Source organism: Homarus americanus, unplaced genomic scaffold (genome assembly GCF_018991925.1).
Source record: "Homarus americanus isolate GMGI-L3 unplaced genomic scaffold, GMGI_Hamer_2.0 scaffold14393, whole genome shotgun sequence".
In the NCBI taxonomy this organism is placed as follows: domain Eukaryota; kingdom Metazoa; phylum Arthropoda; class Malacostraca; order Decapoda; family Nephropidae; genus Homarus; species Homarus americanus.
In genome coordinates this window covers 357,104-377,919 of record NW_024730271.1, presented here as the reverse complement: position 1 = coordinate 377,919, position 20,816 = coordinate 357,104, and the positions used below count along the sequence as shown (strand labels likewise).

General features: G+C 41.4%; 1 protein-coding gene across 2 annotated transcripts in view; it reads left to right on the top strand.

Moving 5' to 3' along the window:
* The window catches only part of LOC121866943 (alanine racemase-like), a 40,884-nt gene that overhangs the window by 530 nt on the left and 19,538 nt on the right, over positions 1-20,816 (top strand). Inside the window, exons 2-5 of one of the 2 annotated variants that reach the window (XM_042366697.1) lie at positions 1,847-2,047; positions 9,890-10,048; positions 13,486-13,595; positions 18,228-18,439. In XM_042366697.1, coding sequence (XP_042222631.1) covers positions 1,858-2,047; positions 9,890-10,048; positions 13,486-13,595; positions 18,228-18,439 — 671 coding nt within the window. In that variant the 5' untranslated portion in view covers positions 1,847-1,857. The remainder of the gene's footprint in view (positions 1-1,846; positions 2,048-9,889; positions 10,049-13,485; positions 13,596-18,227; positions 18,440-20,816) is intronic. The other variant, XM_042366698.1, reaches the window with a different exon arrangement.

Below are 20,816 nucleotides of genomic sequence, written 5' to 3'. Positions count from 1 at the left end.
CAGTTATGTCATTCTTGACTTTCGTTGTCTACCGATAGCAGTCATCCTGTACTATAATACGTACAGTATTGCCAGTATATACTTTCATAAATATTATCCTCACGCTGTGTACGTTTGAGACACTTTAGTAACCTAAGTCCACACACCACTGTTAATCATAATTCGTGTGTCAGCTATCGGCTCTAATCCTCCGGGAGGCTTCACGACAAAAATCTCATCAGACTATCTAAACCTACATAGTTTTTCGGACTCAAGAAATTTTATGTAGTATGAAAATATGATTTTGTCCATTTTATATTGGTTGGACGTAGCAATGTCTTCAGCTGGCTAGCCGCACCGGTGTAAGACTTTCACTTTCTTTCCCTCTGCTTAGTTTGAGTGTTCTTAGATTCACCGTCTCAAAACCATACAAACCATACTGCCAGACTGGGGTCACCAATTCTAATGTGACTGGCCGAGTTTTCTCTTTTAATAATTTACCATCCAGATATTTTCTGTTATTATTCTTCCATTCTTTATTTATAAATACACTTTACATTCTTATACAAGTAATTCTCTTCTCAGTTATGTATGTTCTTTATATTAAACTTTCATGATGTATATATTTAATAATTCCTATGCTGTGTTAGTTACATAAGAACATAAGAAAATAAATAGGCCGGTTGGCCTGTGCATGGCAGCTCCTGTAGAGAGTTACTACCACTCTCTATCATCCATGAATCTATCTAGCCTCCTTTTGAAACTTTCCAGAGTTCCAACACTTACTACAAAGTTGCTAAGCTTGTTCCACTTGTCCACCACCCTATTTGTGAACCAGTTTCTTCCTATCTCCCTCCTAAACCTAAACTTATCCAACTTGAATCCGTTGCTCCGAGTCCTATCCTGCTCGGTTCCACAATGCGGTCCGACTAATTACCCAAATGTACCCAAATATAGCCAAATGTAGCCGCAGTGAAGTCAAATAATGGTCCTAGATGAATAAATCGGACTGCTAATCACTTCTCGACTAGTATTTGGTGTCAGAAAGTCACAAAAAATTGGAAAACTTACTTTAATCTGAGTTAATAGACCGCGTGCATGTACCGACGGAGCGAGGAATTACCCAAATGTAGCCGCAATGAAGTCAAATGATGGTCGTACATGCGTAATTCGGGCTGTGAATCACTTCTCGATTATTATTTGGTGTCATAAAGTAAAAAAAAATTGGTAAACTTAATTTAATCTCAGTTGTGTTGTGTTAGGTTAGGTTAGGTTAGGTTAGGTTAGGTTAGGTTAGGTTAGGTTAGATTAGATTAGATTAGATTAGATTAGATTAGATTAGATTAGGTTAGGTACATGCACTTGATCTATTAACTCAGATTAAATTAAGTTTACCAATTTTTTGTGACTTCGTGACACCAAATACTAGTCGAGCTTAGGTTAGGTTAGGTTAGGTACATGCACTCGATCTATTAACTCAGATTAAATTAAGTTTACCAATTTTTTGTGACTTTGTGACACCAAATACTAGTCGAAAAGTGATTGGCAGTCCGATTTATTCATCTAGGACCATTATTTGACTTCATTGCGACTACATTTGGGTACATTTATGATCATTGTTAAGGCCCTGGCAACCCCATCGACCCCATGAGCTCTATGTGACCCTTGATGTTGTTCATTATGTGGGATAAATCTGAATCTTTGGTGAAGCTTGTGACCCTGGGATTGGGAATCCCTAACGCTACCCAGGGGTTAGGTTAATGTTAGGGTGGTCAATCTTCAGGTGGAATTTTCTGGGGAGCTAATGTTCAGGTAATCCTTATTTTGTAATGATGTGATAATATTTAAAGTGTGGACACCTTGGTAGGCAGGACCAACATGACCGGAGAGGAGTCAGGAGAGGTGGTGGAACCTAGGGCTGCAGATTCGCCTACTGCTGCCGGCATCCTCTTGCAGTTCGCCGCCCAGGCCTTCTGCAGGGTGCGGGATGCTTCCTTCATCCACGTTAACCTGGATTCCGTCGCTCACAACATCCAAGTGCTCAAATCTCTCTCTGGCCCCAACACAGGTGAGTTACACCCCTGAGTGACACAACTGAGTTACACAATTGATTGATAAGCAGTTGAATGTTACATCTGAGTGACATTTTCTACTGTAGTACAAATCAACACGAGTCATATGTCCTTTCTTGGGGTAAAGTTGATATCTAAAACAGAACCACGACCAAATTTCCATGCAATTTCGGCAAGGTTTAGTTAATGTTATGTTTGGGGTAATTGAAGTTAGGTTTATGTTATATGGTAGTTATGGCTAGGCTTAGTCATATTTAAGGTAGGTATGGTTACGCATAGGATAGGTAAAGAGATTACACATTCGGGGGTTAGTGAGTCTCTGTTTAATGTTGGTTCCCGAGTTATGTCCAGTTTGTTGCTTCTTTTCCAAGGCAACAGATTCTGCCCTGCCATGTAACCTTCCTGTAGGACAATGAAGATAGATTGATTGATAGCTAGCTAGAGACAGATAGATACCTACATAAATATTTATGAAGCAAATTTGTCATACAAGTTTACATTATTTCAGCACATATATAGACATGGCAAGTATACAATGTAAAGACTCAGTGCATACTGTATATGCGAAATTTGTATATAGTAAGCCGTCACAACACTGGCATATTGTTCCAAGAGTTCACTATTCTCACTCCGAAAAAGTTTGCCCTCACAGCTTTCTGGATTTGTGGCTTCTTCAAACTTGAGTTGTGACCCCTTGTGGGGCGGGCATCCACCAGCTTCAGGTATGAACACGCGACTGAGTAGTGCCCTCTTAGAGGTTTATACACTTCAATTAGGTCACCCCTTGCCCGCCTGTAGTATAAGCGAGGCAGTTACAGGGGTCTTAGTGCAGGCACCAGTCTGGTGGCCCTCCTTTGGACATTTACAATCAACTGACAGTCCCTAGCATATCTCTGGGAACAGACGGGGAAGCACCTCATTCTTGAAGATCATCATGAGGGACGGACCGTCTAGATATCTGAACGACATTCTTTTAAGACCTACTAGTTTAGTTGCTTAATTCACCTTCTTACAATGACCAGAGAACCTCAGTTTGTTGTCAAACATACGCACTCAGGTCCTTTTCACCTTTGGTCTTTATTAATGCTCTTTTTCATTCTGTTTGGACATGTGATATGCCTCCTAACTGTTGGTATGACCCAAGTGCATCCTCTTACACTTCATGACATTGAATCTTAACAGCCATTTCTTCGACCACTCTTGAAGCTGACAGATCTTTCTGTACCTCTTCAGTCTGTTTTTTCTTAATTTCTCTGAATAACATGGCATCATCTGCAAACATTTGTATGGAGGAGTATTGAGTTTCTGGCATGTCATTTATGAAATAAACAAACAACAATGGGCCCAATATTCTGCCTTAAATTGCCTTCATCCACCGGTGCAGTTTTTGGATTCCCATGTTGGTCACCTCTTCCACCTATTTTGCCATTGGGGTCTTACTGGAGCTCAGTAAGCATGTCTGCCTGATTCGGGGCTCCACAGAAGATTTTTCGTTTGGGGTTTACTCCCGTAGCCTTATACCTACCAAGGTTAAACGACATGGCAGCGGGGCAGTGGTTGGTAGGCGCCAGGGAGTGCCTACATGCCATTGGGCCTGTGCACCATTCCTCTGGGGCCCCTGCTGATCTAGCCTGGGACCATAAGGCACCCAGTTACCGTGTGTTGCCACAGGGAGGCACAGCAGGAGTCTTGATGGTGAAGAGGCTGTGTACTGACAGAGTAAGACTTACCGTATACAAGTTGCTTCCCTGTTCACCACGAGGGTTAGCCAGCGACGGCAGCTGCAAGAGGAAGCAAGCAGTGCCTTCACTGTAACACTAACATAATGCTGCCACAATAGATACATTACACCACAGACACTACGCTGAATATCATAGCCAATAAAGTGAACCACTTGATCGATAAATATATACCCAAGACCAAACTCAGTGCCTCCAGTAATACAAGAAGACTGTTACACATGAACCATGCGGCAGTTGATGAAGTTAAGAAAACACAGAAATTAGAGACGTGGGTTAGGACAAATGATGAGCAGGACTGGAGGATGTATGCCAGATCCAGGAACCAAGCAAACTCAAGAGTGTAAAATGGCCAAAAAAGAGTTCCAGAGACAGAATGCAAGTGAGGTCAAGTCAAACCCAAAGGCTTTTTACCACTACGCAAAGTTGAAATTAAAAATGCGAGTTGGCGTTTCTGACCTGTGGCTTGAAGATGGTAGTTGCGCAGATTCTGACCAGGACAAGGCGAAGGCGTTGAACAATTTTTTTTCCTGTGTTCACAAGAGAGAAAGCGAACAATCTTCCTGCGTTTTAGGACAGACAGTTCGACACAGCACTGACACACATTATATTCTCAGAAGAGGGTATAAGAAATAAATTGTCAATGCTAAAGGTTCATAAGAACTCGGCCCGGACATGGCGCATCCCAGAGTGCTTTAGAGAGTTGTGCAACTCGCTTGCTGACCACCTGAAGACACTGTCCTGTAAATGTCTGGATGAGCATGGGATTCCCAGTGACTGGAAAATGGCTTCTGTGAGTCCTGTCTTCAAGAAGGGCGACTTTCACTCCACGAATAATTATAGACCAGTGAGCCTGACCAGCATAGTGTTTAAATTACTAGAGAGCATTATAAGAGATGCCATGATGGAACATCTACTACAAAACAACCTTGTAAAGGATGGTCAACAGTTTTATGCTGGGACGCTCCTGCTTATCACAATTACTCAATGTACTGGATGTTTGGACTCAATTTCTGGAACAGGGTGGTGATATCGACATGGTTTTTAACAGTGTACCCCCACGAAAATTTGAAAATTAAACTGTAAGGGTACATGATTTGGGGAAATGTCGTGGAGTGGATTGGAGGCTTTCTTCATGATCACAAGCAGTATGTGGTGATTAATGACACGAAATGTTCATGTGTACCCATGGCAAGCGGGGTACTACAAGGCAGTGTATTGAGCCCGTTGTTGTTTGTTTGTTTCATAAATGACATACCAGAAGCTATACACACCTCCATACAAATATTTGTGGACGATACCAAGTCATTCAGGGAAATTAAGACCCAAATGGATTGTGAAGGGGTACAGAAAGATCTTTATCAGCTTCAAGAGTGGTCGAAGAAATGGCGGCTAAGATTCAATGTCACAATGTGTAAGAGGATGCACCTTGGTCATACCAACAATAAGGAGACGCATTACATGTCCCAACACGACGAAGAAACTGCATTAATGGAGACCGAATATGAAAAGGACCTGGGTGTGTTTGTCGACAATGAACTGAAGTTCTCGAGCCATTGTGAGAAGAAGGAAGATCAAGCAAATAAACTAGTAGGTCCTATAAGAAGGTCGTTCAGATATCTAGAGTGAGGTGCTTCCCAGTCTGGATTATCATCACCCCGTCCAGTCCCCGAGATATGCTAGACACCATCAGTTGATTGAAAATGTCCAAAGGAGGGCAACCAGACTGGTGTCTGCACTACGGCACCTCAGTTACCCCAGAGAGATTAAAATGCCTGCAACATCCGAGCTTATACTATAGGTGGGCAAGGGGTGATCTAATTGACGTGTATAAACATCTCAAAGGGTACTACTGAGTCGAGTGTCCATACCTGCATGTTCTTCAGGTGTAAATACGTATGTAAAAGGAAGAAGAAAGTTTGTGACAAGATATGCAAAGGTGTAGGGAATCAGAAGTTAAAACCCCAGTTTCACCAGAAGTTTGTTGATATGCGATTACTACAAGGGGACGTCTAGGGAGGATGGTGTCGGTCCGAACAAAATGGCATTTAGGACGATGCTGAATGTGGTAAAGCATGAAGGCTGTTGCTGGTATTGCCCTGACTGTATTTCCGAAGTATACAAGGCTATTGCTGATCATAAGGGAAAGAGAAACTTAAGAGCTGGATCCTTGTTGGGTGCCAAACTAGAGCAAGCTGGGAAATAAATCATCACTAAGACTGAGGAAGTAGCTGATGGAACAGAGGAAGTAGCTAAGAAGAGCTAGGCTCAGGTTGGAACAGGGTCACAGAAGGTAAACATAACGTTGGCGGGCAACGGAAAAGGTATAAGGATAGTCTTATGATAGAACAGAGGAAGTAGCTAAGAAGGGCTAGGCTCAGGTTGCAACAGGGTCCCTTATCTGGGAGACGATCACTTCACGACGTAGCGCTTGAGAGCACCACACGAGAAAGTGTCAATACTTTCGAATTAGCCTGACTGCATACCGAGGCAGACAAGTGCCGGCGCCGGAAAGATGCTGCCACCGCCACTTCCGCCCTAGATTTAACCTTCCACACGTGCAACAACTGTGGACAACCCTGCCTATCCATTATCGGCCTCTCGAGTCACCTCAGAGCTCACCAATGAAGGTGAAATCTTTAATAACTCGTGTCATTGTATTATAGCTGGATGATCGTCATACTCGATTCCGAGTGACAGCAAAGTAGTAGTAGTAGTAGTATATCTTAGTAACTCAAGCCAGTGAATAGCCCTCATTTCCTCCCTATCCCATCGTAATTACCCTTGTAATATTTTAACCTTGGCCTGCTTTTGTCATGAACCAAGTAACAGTTAAATCTGAAGGACAACGTTATGCGGTGACTAGTGCCAATGGGGGCTAGGTGTTCCAGCTTGGCCACCATACCCTCCTCGTTAGTTATGATGAGGTCCAGTGGTTTGGGTGTTTGCTCCCCTCTGTAGTGAGTCAGATCTTTAACATGTTGGAATAGAAAATTGTCTCTCAGAGTTTCTACAAAAAGAGTATCTGGATTATTAAGGTCATTTGGCATGGTTTCATTTCTCCAGTCAATATTTCCATAGTTAAAGACCCCCATGACAAGGAGGTGGGTAGGGTTGAGTGCCGTTGCATTGCCAATTAAGGCCCTTAAGTTCCTTTGCTTCAATAAGCTACAGTTTGGGGATCTGTAGATACACCCGAAAATAAGTAAGTGCCTCCCATTTAGATTAATTTTACACCAATTTGATTCTTCAAAAACATCCTTCCCTTGCCCCCTCACCTGCTTGGCTCTAAGGTCTTGCCTAGCATAGGTAACAACATCCTTCTTGCTTGAGAAAGGTTCATAAATGACTCTTATCCATCTATATTGAAATCACACTCCAGGTCGATTCTCTTGTTCTTGTACAACAGTATATCGGGTTGATGTATCTTGAGTAGTGTTTCAAACTCTGCTCCCTTGTCAAGGAATGTGTCCGGATTAGTGTACATGACTTTCAAGCAGGAATTAGTTCTCGGTAACGTCTCTGATCTTGGTAGCGATTCTGGCCTCCCCATTCTCAGCAGCTGCCTCGTTTACTAAATTCGTTGTATTCTGTGGAGTGTGGCCAGAGATGACATTGTTTACATGGTGCTTGCCTCCTACTGGGTGGGAGTTATCCCGCTTTCCCCTGGTTTTGTACTGGTGCACTTGCCACCACTACCTTCCCTTTGTATGTAACCCATCCACGTCCATCCCCTGTCATCCTCGAAACCTCCCTCTTCTGCTTCTAGAACTTCAGGAGTTTTTTGTGCTGTTCTTTCTGCATTACCATGCAATCTGGGTTTATGAATACGCCCCACAATGCTTCACGCCTTGCTAAGTTTTTTGCCTACCTAATAACTTCCCATTTCATATCCTCGCTCACTAGTGTGATCCCGAGGGGGCGGGGGCTTATTCTCACGCATTTGTCCTCGTTTTTTCACTTCAAGAGGGGGGAGGGGGGGGTGAGACAAGTTCAGAACCTCCTCACAAATATTCTGAAACTTCATCTTATATTATAATGTGTTTTCCTACTTTCAGCTTCCTCTGACTATCACTCAAGGACTCCAAACACTATTATATTGTTCCTGCACTCGAATCGTTCCTGTTGTTCCCCCTTTTCCATATCAGTAGGTCTACTAGGTACAGGTTGACAATCCCTTATCCGAAATCCTTGGGGCCAGAGGCATTTGGGTTTTTGGAATTTTTCGGTTTTCAGAATGGTTAGGTTTTTTTTTTTTGTGTGTATTAGCCCACCCGGGCATAGATCACTGACCCACATTGGGGCCTGGGGGTCTAAAATATAATAAAAATTATAATAATAATAATTATAGGTCTAGTCTTGTTTCTCACTTTTGATCTTTTTTTCATTCTTGTATTTCTTTACTGTATTATTATTTTATTATTACAGTATTATTGTTATTATTATTATTATTAATTTTATTGTTATGTTTTATAATTATTATTATTATTATTGTAATCATTATTATTTTATTTTGGTGTATTTTTATTAAAATTTTATTTACTATGAATAATTATTATTATTATAATTATTATTACTATTACATTTTCGCCCCCCAGGCCCCGATGTGGGTCAGTGATCTGTGCCTGGGTGGGCTAATAATCCCTGTAAAAAAAAAAAAAAAAAAAAAAGACCCACCAAAAAACTTAAGGTTTTTAGAGCTTTTCGGTTTTTGGAATTTCGGATAAATGGTTGTCAACCTGTATCATCTCTTCAACACACTTCTGCAGAGTCCCTAGTCACTGAAGGACCTGTTTGGATCCTGAAATACTCTCCGTCACCTTCTGTGACCCTACTGCAACCTAACCATAGCTCTTCCTCACTATTTCCTCAGTCTTACTAAGGATCTCTTTCCCAGCTTGCTCTAGTTTGCCAACCAACGAGGATCCAGCTTTCTTTATATTCGTCTCTAAGTTTCTCTTTCCCCTATGATCTGCAATAGCCTCGTTTACTTTGGTCATACAGTTAGAGCCGTATCAGCAACAGTCTCCATACTTTACTGCATTCAGCATCGTCCTAAATGCCATTCTGTTTGGACCAACACAATCCTCCCTAGATGTCCCCTTCCAGTAATTGCATGTCAACAAACTTCTGGTGACTTTTACTTTTAACCTCTTCACCACTGATCGGCTCGTTAGCCACTTGGTTGATTGGTTACAACTCTCTTACGCACTGTTGGCAAGTACTGGGCATGCACTGGCTCTTGAATGTATCTGAACCTGCTCCAGTGCTTCTCCAGTCTGGTCTTGAAAGAGCTCATACTTGGTGCCGTCACAACGTTCTCTGGCAGGTTGTTCCACGAGTTCACAGCTCTCACTCCGAAAAGGTTACCCCTCACAGTTTTCTGGACTTGCGGCTTCTTTAACCTTGAGCTGTGTCCCCTTGTGGGCCGAGCGTCCGCCAGCTCCTGGTAAGGGCACTTGATTGAGTAGTGCCCTTTGAGATGCTTGGCAAGTTCAGGCGCTTTAATCTCTCAGGGTAGCTGAGGTGCCAGGAAGGTGTACGGAGAGGCTGATGCTTACCTCCATAATCTCTTACTTTTTCCGGGAAAGAATTTGCTCCTTGCTGGGATGACTTCCTTTAAACCACACCCAATTGTAATCTAAGTGAACTAAGATATGTGTGTGCTCATGCCCTTGTGGCAGGATAATACGATATTATTTAAAAATCACTTAGCTGTCCTGGTGGTCTTGACCACACTGGCACCCTTATTTGTTCGGTGTTGCTGTCCGAGACAGTTCAGCTTTTTATTCTGTTATTTCCTTTTCTTTTCTAGTTCTCCTGGACGGGTTGTTGGTATGTGCTATCATTATGGACTGTACTCACTAAAGGCACAGTACTACACTCTCTGTTCATCTTTTGGATGGTCATTCACAGCCATGAACACACCTCATTAAAATTTTCTTAATAAATTCTCTCCAGCCAATCTGTACATGCTTATCCATTATGCTCACATATACAAGAGTACTACTTTTTCTAGAATAGCCTCATATTGTCTAATTCATTGAAATTCGTAAATGCCCCTACCTTATAGCTCATCCCCCACCTCATTATTTCCAGGTATTATGGGCGTGGTGAAGGGAGGAGCATATGGGAGTGGAATGATGAAAGTGGTGGAGGTGTTGGTGGAGGAGGGGGTGAAGGAGCTCTCTGTGGCGAAGGTGGGCGAGGCTGTCTACCTGAGGAAACGCGGCATCAACCATCCTATCACCGTACTGGGTAAATTTTCCTTAGTCAATCCTATCCTAATTTTTAAGCTTTATTTGTTTATTTTCCCGTATTGTGTACAGTGGGTCCCCAGGTTACGAACGGGTATATTGGGATCATCTAATTATAATGCAATTATGCAGTTATTTAGTATTAAGTTATTTTCCTGATCTGCTCTTAATTTATGACTATATATATATATATATATATATATATATATATATATATATATATATATATATATATATATATATATATATATATATATATATATATATATATATATATATATATATATATATATATATATATATATATATATATATATATATATATATATATATATATATATATATATATATATATATATATATATAATCAACGACCTCACCAGCCAGGACTCGAACCCTTGACCAGGGAACACTACCGACCCTACCACAAGAGCACGTGCTCTTGTGGTATGGTCGGTAGTGTTCCCTGGTCCCATGCATTAGGTCAAGGGTTCGAGTCCTGGCTGGTGAGGTCGTTGATTATATGTTCAAAGTCCGTGTATTATATGGACTAAAAATGGTGTGTGTGTGTCATTAAATTTTTTAAAATCTCCAAAGTTGTCAATCCTTCAGAATTTGGGAGACAAGTTTCTGGAGATGAAATTAGATTTATAGATGATTTCAAAATCCTTCAAATGAAAAAAGTTTTGGGTAAATTATTTTCCTGTACAGTACTGTACAGTATACCTAAAATTTAGTCAGCAAGCATTATGAGCGATTGTTTATTTTTATTTCATATACCTTTGTGTGAATGTTGAAATGACAGGCTGTGTGACAGACTTGTTACTGTGAAGACTAAGTATCAAAAAATACTGAATGTTGAAAATGACAGGCTGTGTGCAGGGTTGCCAGATGTACGAGAAGCTTCACGGCCAACTTCACGCCATATCACGGCCAAATCACCCAAAATTCGACCAAAACTTTTTGGATGGGAAGCACAAGGCTATTTTTGCAATCCACACAAAATAAAAGTATCCCCTACAATATCCACTTAAAATTTCGTAATAAAACCAAATTTTCACTTAGAATTGAGAGCCCAATAATTACATAAACAAAATACGTATCTATAATCCACAGTGAAGATTTACCTTAATCTGAAATGGTGGTGGAGCATGATAATGGTGGAGAACTTGATAACACTAGTTGACGTAAGCAAAAAACGTCTAGTTCGTCATCGTCCCCTGGTTTGTTATATTTTCTACCACTGTCGTAGGACCCTTTCCATTTACTAGTGGACATTTTGAAAACTAGCACTCGGAATTTCAGAAAGTAACTCAGATGGCTTTGTAAGCTCTGAAGTTTAACCCATATGCTGGACACGTTCAGCCTGAACAACTCAAATATGAGAACTAACAACTAAGGTAGTAACTAGAAAGATCAGTCAGCTCAGTAGGTCACGTAAACATGTGAAGAGGTGAGGTCACTGATTAGGTGAGGTCACTGAGCCAGCATTTTCATTGTGAAATTTAAAAATCTGCTAGACTTTTCTTCAAAATCCACTAGATGAGGAATTAATATGTGTTTTACAAAATTCGGCCAAATAGTTTGGCCGTGGCCATCCAATTTTTTCATGGCCAGAAGAAGTTTATTACGGCCTAATTAGAGAAATTTGACCGTGGAAACGACCATCTGGCAACCCTGGCTGTGTGCTCATTCTTTGACTTCACCAAATATTCAAATGCTTGTGGAGGAGCAATGCCAACCCTCCCATTAATTCCAGATGAAATATAATTGAACTACTGTACAGTATAGTACTACACTAGGAGTAATACATGTGCATTAATTTTGTTTATTTGGGTTTAGAAGGACATTAAAACTGGTGAAGTTGGAACTTGAAAAAAATTTTGTTCTTCATTAAATTAACCTAAGTTGTCTCTTTTACTTTTTACTTTTACTTTTATCCTCTTCACAACTGATCGGCTCGTTAGCCGCTTGGGCGTGCACTGGCTCCTGAATGTACCTGAACCTGCTCCAGTGCTTGTCAAGTTTGTTCTTGAAAGAGCTCACACTCGGTGCCGTCACAACACACTCTGGCAGGTTGTTCCAAGAGTTCACAACTCTCACTCCAAAAAAGTTATCCATCACAGTTTTTTTAGGCTTGCGGCCCCTTGTGAGGCGAGCGTCCGCCAGCTCCAGATAAGGTCACTCGACTGAGTAGTGCCCCTTGAGATGCTTATACACCTCAATTAGGTCTTCCCTTGCCTGTCTGTAGTATAAGCTAGGCAATTTCAGGCGCTCTAATCTCTCAGGGTAGCTGAGGTGCCGCAGTGCAGACACCAGTCTGGTGGCCCTCCTTTGGACATTTTCAATCAACTAGTATATCTCGGGGACCAGACGGGGTGACAGTACTCCAGATGGGGAAGCACTTCACTCTTGAAGATCGTTACGAGAGACGGATCGTCTAAATATCTGAACGAATTTCTTATAAGACCTAATAATTTAGTTGCCTGATTTACCTTCTTCTCGCAACGGCCCGAGAACTTCAGCTCGTTGTCAACATACACACCTACAGCTCCCCTAGACTCCCTAGGTTATTGCCGCACACCTAGAAAGCTTGAATATGTGCTACTGCTACGTTGGGTCCTCCCCCTTCCCCCAACAATTGGTGCATGGATTCGCCCACTGAACTGTTAATGATAGCGACAGTTCGGCTACCTTCTATGTAAACGCTCTCATTTACTGATTAACTAGAGTCAAGAACTCCTTTGTCCTTTGAGTGTTGTTTCAGTATTCTGTTTATTTTATTTTTCGGGATGTTACCTGAATATTCGCCTCAACTTACTTCACCCGAAGATTAACCGCCCTAACATTACATGGCCCAGGTAACCTGGGGGATATTTTAGCGGTAGGAGAGTTCTGCTTTTGCTTTTATGTTGAGCTAACTCACAATGTTTCACTTCTTATATCTCTCTTAGTGTATGAGAATCACTTTGCCTACATGATAGTCAAACTAACATGTACAATTATTCAACTAAAATATATTTAGTGTTTCAGAATATTTGAATTACCCACCATAACACTACCCAGAGGGGTTATAAAGTTTAGGTTAGTGTTTATTCTGGTATGTTTCGAACTGATTTATATGACTACCCTGCATCTATCTGTCTGTCTATCTGTCTATCTACTGTATGTCTAACTACTGTACAGGTATCTCTCTATATATTTTTCTGCATCTCTGTTTATCTTTGTCTTTTTATATATTTATCTCAGGGATCAGAATGTAGTAAATACTGAGTGTACTGTACTGTACTGTACTGTACTGTACTGTACTGTACTGTACTGTACTGTACTGTACTGTGCTGTACTGTACTGTATATAGATACACATTAAACATAAAGATGTTCAGGTGTGTCAAACACCAGATGTGTCAGAATTAGGCCAGGTATGGTGTACCATCAGGTAACCTGTCGACATTCGAGCTGCCGGATGTGATGCAGTACAACCTCATCCCCTCCCTCAGCTGGACGACGCCTCTCACCTCCGTGCCCCGAGACACCCTTGTCTACCCGGTTAGTATTGGCATGGATGGACTTGTGGGGGAGGAAGATTTGGTTAAAGCAGATGGGTCATAATTGTAACACAGGATTGCATCAGAGGAAACCAGAGAGATGTATCTTTTGTAATTTTAAATTGTTGATGACTATACCCTCTTCTATAGCTACAAACAGCTGATTGGTTCCCCTGAGCATCTTACCTCCCCCCCAGACTGCTCATGTATAAGCGTGTATTTATATCTACCTTTTATGATAGATATTTAAAATTTTCTAACATCCTCTCTGAAGTGCTAATGCCTTGAAATCAACTGCATTTTGATAGATCAGATATTTAACACTATTTTAGACAATAACAGGTCTGTTTACCAATTATGAACACATTTAGCTTGAATTTTCTATGAACCAATCAGCTCTTCGTATAGAAGAGGGGCATGGATTATGGGCCAGGTTAGCGTAAAAATACTATACTGTAGTGCATAAGTTAGGCTCTGAACAAATTCACTCACTGAGCAAAAAAAAAAAAAAGAAAAACCACCACAATGCGTTATGGACGTTTTCAAAACAACAAGAAAGCGTAACTTCGCTATAGCACAAATCGTCATTCGCAGATGTTACTAAAAATAGATTTGAGAGGACGTGGTAGCAACGCGGCACCGTCGGAACAGGACAAACATTGGGATATAGCCAGTAAGAAATACAATTGAATACAAGATGATTATGCTGTTACTTAATATAATGACTTCATCAAACAAGAGATTAATCGGATATGTATTAGATGATCAAATGATAAATCCGTATGAGGTGTGTTGGGTCAAATAAGTAAAGAATACCCTGTACATGCAATAAGAAAGCTACAGTAAGTCCTCATTTAACGTTGCCCCTGTCAACGTTGTTTTCTTATAATGTCGCTACTCTTTAGATACCCATTATTTGGACAACGTCCCGCCGAGTCAGTATACAGTGAGTTCTGCTATAACGCGTGTTTTGACAACGCAAATTTGCTCTAACGCGATTTATGAATTAGGTACGATATTTGTATAACGCGAACGCTTGTTTGCTATAACGCGATTTTTGCTTACTATTTCTCCAATTTTGTGGTATTAACTGTGAATATGGTAAAGAAGAATATCTCCAAGAAGCGTTCTGGTGATAGAATTCCCGGTGATGATCGTAAAAGAAAGGATATAACACTTGAAGAGAAGCTCGATGTTATCAACCTCAAAATCACCCTTCTCCCCCATCAAGTTACATTCATATTTTTTCAAGGTAAAGTGTTACATTTACTGTATGATTATATTATTAGATATGAATGTAACATTTATTTAGACTGTGCTATCCTTTGTGTTAGGCTAACTACTAAATTTTTTCGATTTCGAGTAATCTGCACCTAACCCTATTTTCTCCATAAGCCCTGTTATTTCTATTACGCGATTTTCTATAACACGATATTTTACAAGAACACACTTATCGCGTTATAGCAGAACTACCTGTAATGTCGTCACGGACTACTTTGTATGGCGCATCACCCTCTCTCATCTTGGTGCGCTACGCTCTCTCGCGGAGCATCACAGTGTCTCCAAGCGTTCCCAGTCTTTATTAGGCTTTCACAGCGTTCGTGCGTGTCAGAGCGGGAGGAGGAGCCACCCTCCAGGTCTCAGTGACTCGCCACCGTCCTCCTCTCCACTACTCACCACACACTCGCTCCACCTCCGCCCATCAGTGAGTACAATACAAAATGATTTAGCTTATTTATCTTTTTGGATGTATAATATATACTATTTTCTTTAAAAATTCCATGAAGTTTATGTAAATGTAATGTATTTTATGGGGCAAAGAGAGGCTGGGGAACATAATTCCCGTATTTTATCTATTTCTTATGGGGAAAACTGATTCCGTTAATGTCACGGTTTTCAGGAACGGGACCAAGACGTTAAGCGAGGACTTAATGTATTAATATCAATGAAGTAAAAAAGTACAGGAAGTGTACGGTACTCTAAAGCAAAAACTAAGCAAAAAATATGGATGGATGTATCAAACAAAGACTACTATACAAGAAGGTAAGGAAACAATGAAGCTATGTTATGGTTTCATAACTGGGGAGGCAGAAAAAGAAACTTGGTACAGTAAGGAATTCAGTAAGCAGTACTGACCCTTAAAGTAAGACTTGTAATGCTTGAACTGAAAGATAATTATTATCACCACAAACAAATGAAAGGTACAAAGTGTAACATGAATGAGAGAGAGGACAGAACACATATTTGCATAATTATAAATATTGATATCTTACAACTATTAAAAAGTGAACATCAGAAATCTCCACAATTTTATTAAGCTTGATCAACCTCTCATTCCTCCAAGGCTTAACCCTTAAGCCCCGGGTTAGGGTGCTGCTGGCAGTACCACCCACGTGGGGTTAAATAGAGAAAAAAATCATCATTTCCCAAATTTATAAAAAAAAATGGGAAAATAGGCGGACGTTCTGGAACGTCACCCGGGGCACACTAGTCGGGCGTTCTGGAACGTCACCCGGGTGGCGCTAGTCGGGCATTCTGGAACGTCACCCGGGGCGCGCTAGTCGGACGTTCTTGAATGTCACCCGGGGTCTAAGGGTTAAAACTATTTCGATTATCCCTTTCATTAGTAGTGTCACACTTTAATACAGGGGGTAGTCTGTTTTGGGTTGAAAAAGGTGAGTGAAATGGAAATTAAGAAAAATATTTGATGACATCCTTTAGAGCAGCGATTTTTAACTTTTTTGTTGTTGTTGTGATCCAAATTTGGTGGTGGGGATAGTTAGACAACCCTTGTCTTTACTTCACTTGAAATAAATTGAATTAGATAGGGATAAAATAAATAGGGATTACTTGACTACAGTATATTAATAAATATGGGTTGTAACCCTGGGGTTAAGAACCATTGTGTTAAGAATGCTCTGCTCTGCATCACTAGTGAGTTGTGGATTGAGCCAATTGGAACCAGAACCAGAAGAACTTACCTTTTCACAAGTTCTGCTTTGTTTCCTTTTACACTTCAGCCATGGTTTCAGCTGGCTAACTGTATGTAGGGGAACATCGTGATGTAGAAATTTTATCCCAGGTACTATGGTGGACAAAGGTCCCTTCCCTCAGCCCTACCTCTCTTTCCCCCTCTGGCCCCCATCCCCCTTTGATCCCCATCCCTCGTCATACGTACTTTTTTTTTTCATTTATTGGGCACCCTCCTACATCCTTGTGTAAGGTGACGCGCAGAAGCGTTTACAGCGCCCAATAGAGAAGCATGCTAAGTTCATGCTTGCCTTATGTCTCATGAGTTAAGGGCGTAGAAGCCTCAAGAGTCGAGGGCGTAGAAGCCTAAAAAGTCAATGGTTTATGTCTAAGCAAGTTATTGGAAGCTCCAACAACTTGTCCCTGAATACGAATTCGCAACTTTCGATTTACAGCAGGTACCTACTTTACTGCTAGGTGAACAGGGACCAAGGGGACTAGGAAGAGTGTCCAAACAATTTCCGCTGGCCCGGGAATCGAACCCGTGACATCTTGCTTGCGAGGCAAGAACGGTACCGCTCTACCACCAGCGCCCCCATCATACGTACTACACAGTGCGCCATCTGTTGGACGATTACAGCACTTCCCTCAGTTGCTTCGTTATTCGAACCTCAGGTGATTCAATCACATTGTAGCTGGCTGAGGGAAAGAACTTTTGTCCACCATAGTACAGTACATAATTTTCAGTTAAAATAATGGCAAGTAAATGAGACACCATCCTAGCTGTTCTCAGAGTAACAGGTAAACAGCCCTTTATCTGTCCTCCACGTCCGCTATTATTATGTGGTCGCCCAGAAGCTCCGCCCACAACTGTGATGTCAATGACTAACTGTGTTATAGGTTAAGAACTTCGGTTATACCTGTACAGTATGAGATTTTTAGGTTAGTTTGGGCTGGATTAGATAAGGTTTGATTAGATTAGTTTTGGTTAGATTAGTTTAGGTTTGGTTAGGTTTAATTAGCTTAGGTTAGGTTTAATTAGCTTAGGTTAGGCTAGTTTAGGTTTGGTTTGGTTAGAGGACTTTCGAGACCATCCAACATGCATTGTGGTCTTTTTTTTTCCTCAGTGAGTGAATTTGGTCTTTGAGCCTAACATATATACTAATCTAGTTTATTCTCTTACAGACATAAGATGTTGAAGCACAGATACAGTACAATATTACACTAACATCAACATCAGGGGGAGCTGGATCGAGGAAGTGGACAGGAGTCCTGGGGAGTCTGACCAATAGAGGGCTGGGGCAGAAGAAGCTGAGGGACAGCTGTACAAATCAGTGTGGTAGAAAGTATAAGGGGAACTGGGTTGGGCAAGAGGAACAGTAATGGACCAAAGCGTGTTTAATGCAGTCTCGTAATCATTAAAGAATTCAAGCAATTGAGCTCTGTAAGAAGATTTATTAATATACTGTACATAGAAGAATGTATTAGTTGAAATAGCCACTACACCTTGCAATAAGATAGTTAATACTTATACAGTTCTCAGGAGCAATATCTAATAAAATTTTAAAAATTTGGTCACAAAAATCAATAAATAAAACCTTTATTACACAAGGTTTAGTATAGTCAGTCTTGAAGTGATGAAGACTATCAACACATGTTTCAGGATGGATCTCCTCTACGTGTGGCCATCAACATCGACACTGGCATGTCCCGCTATGGTGTTCAACCTTGTGACCTCCGAGCAATGGTTCATACTCTCGATGACCTTGGTGTTTCTATAAACTCTATGTACACACATCTCCAGGGAAGCATCACCGAGAAGAAAAAGAACCAGAAACAAATTGACATCTTCCTAGAAGCCACAGAACCTTATAAGTAATTTCACTCAGTTTTTATTTCTTACTCCTGTACCTGTATTTATATCAATATCAACTGGTATGGCTGCCATAGAACTGCACTGTTCAGATGAATTATTATTGATACTCTGTAAATTCTTCTAGTATTTCCTTAAATTTTCAGAAAGTCAGATAAAAATTAGATACACTACTGTACTGTACAGTATTTTTTTCTATACTTAACAATGATAAGGGAAGCTGTTGTTATGAGGTTCCAATAATCCGAGGTAGCACACACATGGTGGCTATATTTATGCTTCAATCAATCAGAGTATGTACTAGCATCTTATCTGAGGGTTGGTAACCACAGCCCTCCAACCTCAACGATTTCGGGCTGATTTTTTTACAATCCTCCAAGATTTTGTATCTCTGGGTACTCATATTTTAATTTAATTCATTCATCCCAGTCTCTACCTTCCCCTACCCTTAACTTTGCCCATTAAATGTCTGTTATTATTCCCCATCCCTATACCCTTTCCACACTAACCTGGCCCATAGGCCCTGCCCCTCTTCTATACTAAGAGCTGATTGGTTCATAGAAAATTCAAACTAAATGTGTTCACAATTGGTAAGCAGACCTGTTATTATCTAAAATGACATAAAATATATGGAATATCAAAATGCAAATCATTTCAAGGCATTAGCACTTCAGAGAGGATGTAAGAAAGTTTAAAATATTTACTATAAAAGGTTTACATAAATACGCGCTTATATACGCACAGTCCGGGGGAGGTTAAACGCTCAGGGGAACCAATCAGCTATTTGTAGCTACAGATGAAGGGTGGGGCTTATGGGCCATGGAAAGTGGCGGAGAGTAATGCAGGATCAGAACGGGTTCTACAGCAGCTAGGGACTCTGAAGAAATGTGTTGAAGAGATGGCAACTAGCAGACCTACTGTCAGGGAAGAGGAGGAACAATGGGAAGGTTTGCAGCGCAGGACCAACGTAATAGTTTATGGAGTCCCTGAGAGCCAGTCGGAGGAAGCTGAGAGTAGGAAAACACACGATAAGATGCAGTTGAGAATATTTGTACAGAGGTTCTGAAGATGCCCCCTCCCCCCCCTCAGGATGTGAGGAGGCTGGGACAAAAGCAGAGGGACAAGCCTCAACCCCTCAGGATCACACTTGTGAGTGAGGAGAAGAAATGGGAGGTTATTCGGCAGGCAAAAACCTTAGCAAGGAGCGAGGCATTTCGGAATGTATTCATTTACCCAGATTGCATGGTAATGTAGAGGGAATAGCACAAGAAGCTCCTGCAGGGCTTGAAGCAGAGGAGGGAGGCGTTGAGGAGGAACGGGGATGGGTGTACATGGGTTATATCCAGGGGGAGGATAGTGGAAGCAAGAGTGCCGACACAGAGCCAGAGGGCAGTGGCACACCCTCCACCTGCTCTACCTCCCACCCAGGAGGAGGTGACTGCCGTGTAAACAATGACATTTATAACCACACCATGCAAAATACAGTGTACTTAGCAAATGCTGCAGCTTCTGAGACTGGAAGGGAGCCGGAGTTACTACCAAGAGCAGAGACATTACTGAGAACAAACTCCGGCTTGAATGTCATGTACACTAATACTGACACATTCCTTGATAAGAGAGAGGAGTTTGAAACACGACTGAAGGTGCACCAACCCGATATATTAGGAGTTGTAGAACTGTTGTACAAGAACAGGAGAATCGACCCAGGGGAATGTGAGTTCAGTATTGATGGAAATGACTTATTTACAAACTTTTCTCAAGAAACTTGCAAGAGAGGTGTGGTTATTTATGCTCGGCAAGACCTTAGAGTTAGCCAGGCGAGGGTGTGGGGTTTCGTGATGTTAGTTCACACTCAGGATGGGTTGGAGAAAGGAAACTCACAATGCGCTCTCTGTGTACATATTGTATTGGATGTACAGTGCAGCTTGGTGCTGGGAAGTGGCAGCGTGGTTACAAGCGTGATGTAGAGAGAGCTGGTTGGTGAGGGTGCTCAGAGGAGGTGTTGCTTGCTGCTTGGCTGTAGGTAGAAGAAGGGCAGGTCACGGCGAGGTGAGGTCTTATATAGCGGAGGTAGGCGTGGCTTGTTAGTTGACCTCCGCTATGTTAGGCGGTGCTAGTAGCCTACCTTAGACCACGAGGCATTGGCTGAGGAATTCGAAAAGGGGTTGGCTAGTCAGCGACAAACGGCAGTTGTTGGGGAAATATCCACTACAAGAGTACAGGGAGAGGATGTTTTTGAAGAATCCAAGTGGCGTAAAATTAAATTAAAGGGAGGAGACTTACTTATTGTCGTCGGGTGTATCTACAGATCCACAAACTGTAGCTTACTAAATCAAAGGAACTTAAGAGCCTTAATAGACAACACAGCGATGCTCAACC